Source organism: Hyaena hyaena, unplaced genomic scaffold (assembly GCF_003009895.1).
Source record: "Hyaena hyaena isolate Hyena2069 unplaced genomic scaffold, ASM300989v1 scaffold_19, whole genome shotgun sequence".
NCBI lineage: Eukaryota > Metazoa > Chordata > Mammalia > Carnivora > Hyaenidae > Hyaena > Hyaena hyaena.
The window spans coordinates 4,609,046-4,616,282 of record NW_024080651.1 but is presented as its reverse complement, the minus strand read 5'-3'; the positions used below and the strand labels follow the sequence as shown (position 1 = coordinate 4,616,282).

Sequence of the window (7,237 nt, the reverse complement as noted above, 5' to 3'; positions counted from 1 at the left end):
ACCGAGAGATCATGACCTGAGCTGAAGTCAGGCGCTTAACTGACTGAGCCATCCAGGCGCCTCCCTTTGTGCTCTTTTGTTACAGCAGCCCAAGCAAACTAATATAGAAACCCTCTTTGCCTTTGGTGGCCCTGTCCCTGGGGCCTGCACACCATACCTCCATTAGCTACGTGATCAGAGAGTCGTCTTTTAGACTTGACAGCCCTGGTTTGAATGCCCCCTCCTCTTCTTTCTTTTCTTTTTTAAGTCTATTTATTTTGAGAGAGAGGGAGAGCACACGTGAGCAAGTTTAGGAGGGGCAGAGACAGAGAGAGAATTTGAAGCAGACTCTGAACGGTCGGTATGAGCCTGATGCAGGGCTCGAGCCCACAAACTGGGCTCGAGCTCACAAACTGTGAGATCATGAGCTGAACTGAAGTTGGATACTTAACTGACTGAACCCAGGCACCCTGAATGTCCCCTCCTCTTAACTGTTTCCACACAGGGTGATGCAGATACAGGAAAGTAAAGGCAGGTAGCTTTCTCTTGAGTGTGGAGGTTTATCTGCGGTAGCTGAGAGGGACAAGAAGCTCTCCCGCTGGATGTAGCTTTTCTGCTTGGAGCCAAGCCTCAGTTTCCCCATTAAAAGGAGCCAAAGCATCCCTGCCTGGGAGCTCTCCCTTTCAGGGCTGTTGCAAGATGAGATCAGGGATGTGAAATGAAGAAGGATCCCAGCTTGGCATGGGCCCCAAGAAACTGTCTTGTGGGGGTGGACATAGAGATGAGGAATTTAGCAGAAGCGACGCTCTAAGGAGGAGAATCCAGAACTGGCCCTTGGGGGTGGTGCTGGTGGGTGTGGTAAGCGCCATGCTGGGGTGCCAGAGAGTGGGTGGAGGGTGACGAGCAGCCTCCTGGGCATGGGGGTGTGTCTGGTTTTCCCCACTACTGGATCCTTAGCACTTGGGAATGGCTGGCTCAGAGTAGGGCCAAATAAAAATTTTTGAACAAATAAATGAGTGATGGTAGGCATGTATACAGAGGAGAGAGCAGGCCGGAACAGCCCTGGTGGTCATGATGGGTGCTGGGAACACGGATGGACAGGAGAGTGCCTGACCCTCTTCCTTCCCGGCCACCTCAGCTCTCCTTGTCCAGGCTCCACGGGCCCAGTGCTCTCCCCCGCTGGAGCAGCCCAGGCCTCCCTGGCAGCTTCCAAAGGCCCCACCCTGGTTCCCAACCTTCAGAGGCCCCCTCCCCACTGGGCTTCTGAGGGTGTAGGCCAAGGACCCCCTTTCAGGCCTGGTAGATATGCTGGGGGTGCCAGGCACGACCTGCAGGCCGGGGCCAGCCTTTCCAGCCCCTTGTCTGCCCTTGCCCAGGCCTTACTTCGCCCTAAACAAAGTAACAGGTTGACTAGAGAGGTGTGATCTCCAGGGCTCCTTCACTCTGACGTCCAGAGGTCTGCAAGAAACAGAGGACCAACCCACAATCACTATCTTTCAGAGAAAGTGAAACCTGGTCCCCAACCGTCACCACGGCGACTCCCCCGCCCTGGCTTCCCCTCTGAGCTCACAGCTTCCCCATCTCCTCGGTCCCTCACACCATCCCTCAACAGCTAGTACTTGGAATTAGAGTTTCATCTTTCTTTTTTTCTTCAAAAGACTTTTGCCTTTTATGTCCATGACAGCAGCAGCTCTGTGAGCCTGGACCAGGAAATACTTTTCGAACCCTCCTTTTACAGGTGGGGCCTCTGAGGCCCAGGGAGGTTAAGTGACTTGCCTCTGGTCACACAGCATGTCAGTGGGCTTGAAGCTAACCTCCTGTTTCTCTTGCTTTAACTGCCTGTTTTCCCTCAGAGGACCCTGTCTGTAAAGAAAGGGCCTGGCTGTGGGCAATGGGCCTGGAATAAAGAAGATTGGGTGTGAGGAGGGTGCATGATGGGGGAAAGGAGATGGCTGGGAGCCCCACTAGGGGATGCAGGTCCTGGGGCCAGAACCACAATCTCGGGGCTGCCAGCCTAGGTCTGGCTCTGTGCCCAGAGCCCGGTGGTTTCCGCTCACAGATGTCCCAACAGCCCCAGCAGGAGGGCGGGAAGGGCACTCAAGAAGATGTCTCACTCCCCTCAGTCCCAAACCACAGTGGCTGGTGAGGCTGATGGCTCCTGGGCCAAGCCTGGTCTACAAGTCCTCCAAGGCCCCAGTTGGCACACTCTCCCCTTTATACTGGCTACAGCTCCCTGCAGATGGCAAGGACCCCCATGCTCCCTACTTGCCCCAGGAAGGCTGAGGCTGCGGTTTGCATCACCCTTGGGCGTGGGGCTGACCTTGAAGAACGAATTCGAAGAAAACAGGAGGAGGAGCAGGCATGCCACCGCACCCAGCACCCATTGGCCACCCGTGGAAACTTTGGTTTTTGGGGTCATGTTCCCAGAAGGCCTGCCCCTCCCCCCCATTCCCCACCCACCTCACGAGGTGTTGGCCAATCGCCCTGGCGGGCATAAAGTGGCTGCTAGCCCGCAGGGCTCCCAGCCAGGAGGTGTCACCCCCAGCAGGCGCCGGCCGGAGCTTGGGCACCCAGCATGCGGGCACAGCTTATGAGGAGGACACTGCTCAGTAAGTACTTCCTTCCTCTCCACCAGTACCCACTTGCTGTGCCCACGGGCAACAGTAGGGAGCAGGGGCACCTTCTGTCTTTTGGGAGCTGGAAAGGCTGAGCACCAGAAGGATGCTGAGAAGGGGGAGAGCTGGGAGGTCAGGCAAAGCAAGTGGTCCACTGAGAATACAGCATCTTTACAAGGTAGAGGAGGACTATCTCCAGGCTTCTAAAAGAGAGGTGATGTTGAGGCAACAAGAGAGTGAGGGAAAGAGATAGACTGGGGTAGAAACCAGAGAAGCAGGAGGGAGGTGGGAGACGTGCTGGATAGAGGAGTAAGCTGCAGAGGCCAAGCAGGAAAACAGTGTGATGTCTGGAGGGACGGCGAGGCCTCCTTCTTGCCCTGATTCACAGGGTCTGGAATGGATACACACAGTTAGCTGGGTCCAGGGACCCTGGAAACCACACAATCACACAGCACACATAGCCACACCCACAGGGTGACATGCACACAGAGCCATGTGATGTCATTCAGAGCCCACAATCTCACCAACCTGGGAACCCCCAGATGCAGCCTGGGCCCCCACGGTCGACTGCACACAATGCTTGTTCGTGGCCAGCTCCTTCCTCTCACCTCACACAGACTTGGACACATACCCATGAAGACACCCTAGTCCCATGTGCCTATGGTGCTCACATGGACACCCCCGCCCCCCCGCCAACCCGGCAGCAGCAGATACCTGAAGAGGTGGTGAGGAGTGCCTTGTGGTTGCCGTGCCTGGGTGGCCAGCCCCTCATCCCTCCCCAGCAGCTGAACGGTTCTTAGGAAGGGAACATGGTGTCACTGCCTTCCGGGCCATTGCGCCACAGGCCCCTTCCGACCACATGGCTGCCGTTGCCTGGGGGGTGGGTGTGGGGAGGTTGGCCAGCAGTAACTATGCTCCTCCCACACGGAACATTCTGGCTCACAGCATGTCTGGTGGGCCTGACAGATGTGGGCCAATAAGGGAGAGAGAGGAAGGTGTAAGAGATCCAGGATAATGCTAGCCTTGTGACCTGGGTGAACCCTTCTCCTTCAGTGCCTTGATTTTCCTGTCAGTAAAATTGAGTGTCTTTTGTTTGTACAGACATAGCTCAGGGCACCAGGATGCTCCCAGGCTGAGCCCAGCTGCAAGGAGGGCCAGGCTCTGCTATGGGGGACCCCGAGGTCTTGCAGGCAGCAGCCCCACTGGGCTACCCTGTGTCAGATCCTGAGGTTGGGAAGATTGGCAAGTGCAGGAGGTCCAACTGGGCCCCACAGCCTCCTCTCAAAGGCCTGCATGGTGAAGTGCAGCCACTGTTTTGGATGCTGGGCAGTGCCTTATGGGGGAGGTGATGACAGCCCCCCCCCTCGATGGCATGAAGCCTGAGGCGATGGGCTGTGCCCCCTGAGGCCCTCTTAGGCGCCCTCCCCTCTGAAAGCCGCCTGCCTCCTCAAGTCAGGTGACACACCCCTTCTCTGCCCCAGGTCTGGTCCTCGGACTTCGGGTCCTCGGACTCCTGTTCCTGAGTACGCCGGCCATGGGCAGCTGTTTGGACAAGTACCAAGAGCTCCTTGGGCAGCTCCAGAAGCAGGCGGACTTCATGCAGCACACCAGCATGCTCCTGGACCCCTATGTGAGCGCCTGGCCCCTGGTGGCTTCTGGGTCTCAGAGAACAGCAGGCCTAGGGCAGGAATGAGCCCAGAGAGGATGAGACCCAACTCCCATTCACCCAACCCCCACTCAATATGGGGCAGGTGGGGAAACCAAGTCCCTGTTGTTATTCCAGGGCTACACAGAACACTCCAGGCCTAACTCTGAAATGCCAAGGAGACAATACAGCTTTCCCAGCTCAGTGGGCCAAAGTGAAAACCTCAACTCCATGTACACCTACCCGTGTGCCCTGCTGTAGGCCTCAGAGATATAGCAGTGAACAAAACAGAGTCCCGTCCTCCTAAAAAAGCTCACAGTTACCACCCTCCCCACCCCCCTAACCCCCTCGCCAAACTCCTCACACTACCATCATGGCTTGCACAGTCACCTCAACCAGCTAGCCCCCCAGCATCCTTCTGTCCCTGCCTGCAGTGACCGGGGAGTCCTTGCCCCTCTCTGGCCTCAGTTTCTGATCTGTACAATGGGAGGATTGGATGGGATACATGAGATACATGAGGTTGAGCATTTCAAGGCTGACCAGAGCAGACGTGTGTGTGTGTGTGTGTGTGTGTGTGTGTGTGTGTGTGTGTGTGTGTGTATGGTGGTGGTGGTGTCTCTAGCACTCACCCTCTGATTCTCCTTTCCCTCCAGATCAGCATCCATGGCCTGGACAAGGATGGACTGAAGGAGCACTGCCGAGAACGCCCCGGGACCTTCCCCAGCAAAGATGCCCTGCAGCTGCTCAGCAGGCAGGAATTCCTGCAGATCCTTGCCACCACACTGGATCACGTTCTGCACAGACTGAGAACTTTACAGAAGGACATCCCCAAAGCCCAGGACTTAGAGAAGCTAAAAATGGCGAAGCTGAACATTCGCGGGTTCAAGAACAATATTCACTGCATGGCCCAGCTGCTTCCGGGCTCCGTGGAGAAGGCGGAGCCCACTCTGGCAGGCCCAGGGGCTTCTCCATCACCTACCCCCATCTCAGACGCCTTTCAGCGCAGGCTGGAGGGCTGCAGATTCCTGCATGGCTACCACCGCTTCATGCACTCCGTGGGGCAGGTCTTCCGAGAGTGGGGGGAGAGCCCGAGTCGGAGCCGGAGACACAGCCCTCGCCGGGGCCTGCAGAAGGGGGCTCGCAGGATGCATCTCCCCAGGAGGAACAAGAGACTCATGCCCAGGGGCTGGCTGCCCCGGTAGCCTTAGGGGTACCCCTGGCAGATTAAGGATTCGCAGGTACTCTGTAGGATGCCCCCCTTCCCGCCTCCAAACCAGCTCTCCTCTGTTCCCCACCTCTCAGAAGTGCACTTTAAGGGGTGGGAGCCAGGCAGGCCCCTCTACCTCCTCCAGGCTGAGAGGGTAGAGTCAGGCTATTGAGCCCCCAGCCCTGAGTTCCCCAGTCTCGGTGGGGTGGCCAGGTCAGGCCACGCGGGGCTAACTTTCCATTGATTCAGGGGTCTGATGACACAGGCTGACTCATGGCCAGACTGACTGCCCCCCCTGCTCTGCTCCCCAGAGGCCTGCCGGCCCTTCCCTCTCATGACTTGCAGGGCTGTTGACCCCAGACTTCCTCCTTTCCACGGCAGTGTGGTTCTGAGGGGGAGGTCAGGGCCTGAGCTGGCCTCCTATGCCTCATTGCCAGTCTTAGGCCAGACACCTAGACATCTGGGTGACCTCACTTAGGCAGCTGTGACACGGGCAAAATGTCCTAGAAGGAGTGCTGATTGGGGTGGGGGTGTCTAAGAAGGGAACTCAAGTCCCCGCTCAACCCCTAACCCACTGTGTAGCCTCAGGCAGGCCACCTTACCTCTCTGGACTTCAGTTTTCTCTTCGTGATTCAAGAAGGTTGGGGACCGTGTAAAGCCCTCTCTGCTTGCCAGTAACTGGGATTCTGTGACATAGAGTAGATATCAAATGCAGTGCAAATGGACAAGGCATAAAGACCTGGTGCCTGAAAGCACCCAGTCTTGGGTCCTGGCTGCTGGCTCCTCCCCCTGGTGGTGCATCATGAAATCTTCTCATGCTGAATCCCAGACTCTCATGCTGGAGTCCCAGAAGCTGCTGGGCCATTTCTTTGCAGGGATATGACTAATTTATCGATTTTTTTTTTATCAGTTTTTACCTGTTTTCTATTTATAAGGCTTATTTATGATATGTATTTAATGTTAATATTGTGCCAACATATATTTAAAACTTGCCTGGTTTCTAAAGCCCCTGTGTCTCTCTGTTTCCTTCTGGGAAAGAATTTGAGGGAATCTCGCCTCTTGGAGGAAGAGGGGGTCAGACTGTGGGGGCATCTCAAACACAGGGCATTGATCGTGTCTGAATGCGACTCCCTTGAGATGCTAGGGACTAGAGGGTTTGGGAGCAAGGGAGGAGGGAAGGGAAGGTGGAATGTGTGGGCCTCTGTAGGTGTGTGACTGGGGGTGCGTGTGTTCATGCGTGTTACATGACATGGACAAGAAAGTAACAGACCCTGCCTCAGACTTGGACTGTGACTTGCTGTGTGCTTGAACCTGTTTCTTGAAGGGCCCCAGGGGGGTATGGATTCCATCTGGCCCCCAGAACACTGGGCTCCCTCCTGATGCTCATGACCCCACCATTTTTTTCAGTTTTGAAATTTTTTAATGCACACGCACAAAAATACCACATCCCAGAAACAGAACAGGTATTGAGTTATTAATGATGAAGCACAATATAAAGGAGCCCCCTCCCCACTTAGTAAATAGGACTATAATATAAATAATAAATTGAGGATTAAATGCAAACCCTAAAGTTGTACACAACATGACGTTGCATATATGCTGATGATGTGCTGAGGCAGCAGCTACAAAGGAAGAGCTAACAGAGATGGATGAACTTGACTTGGATCAGTCCCTGGCCCACTTCCTGGGCCAAGATGGGAAAAGGACTTAACATCAGGGGTGAAAGAGGGCCTCAGGCAGGACTCTCTGCAAGAGATACGATCCACTTTGCAGATAAGAAGTCTCAGGGAC

At 55.5% G+C, this 7,237-nt stretch overlaps 1 protein-coding gene across 1 annotated transcript; it reads left to right on the top strand.

Annotated features, from left to right (window-relative positions):
• The first annotated feature begins 2,483 nt into the window (after positions 1-2,483).
• OSM (oncostatin M) lies at positions 2,484-6,343 on the top strand. Its single transcript, XM_039225920.1, has 3 exons — positions 2,484-2,588; positions 4,076-4,224; positions 4,893-6,343. The coding sequence occupies exons 1-3, from the start codon at positions 2,555-2,557 to the stop codon at positions 5,439-5,441; spliced, it is 732 nt and encodes a 243-aa protein (XP_039081851.1). The 5' UTR covers positions 2,484-2,554; the 3' UTR covers positions 5,442-6,343.
• Positions 6,344-7,237: the final 894 nt, after the last annotated feature.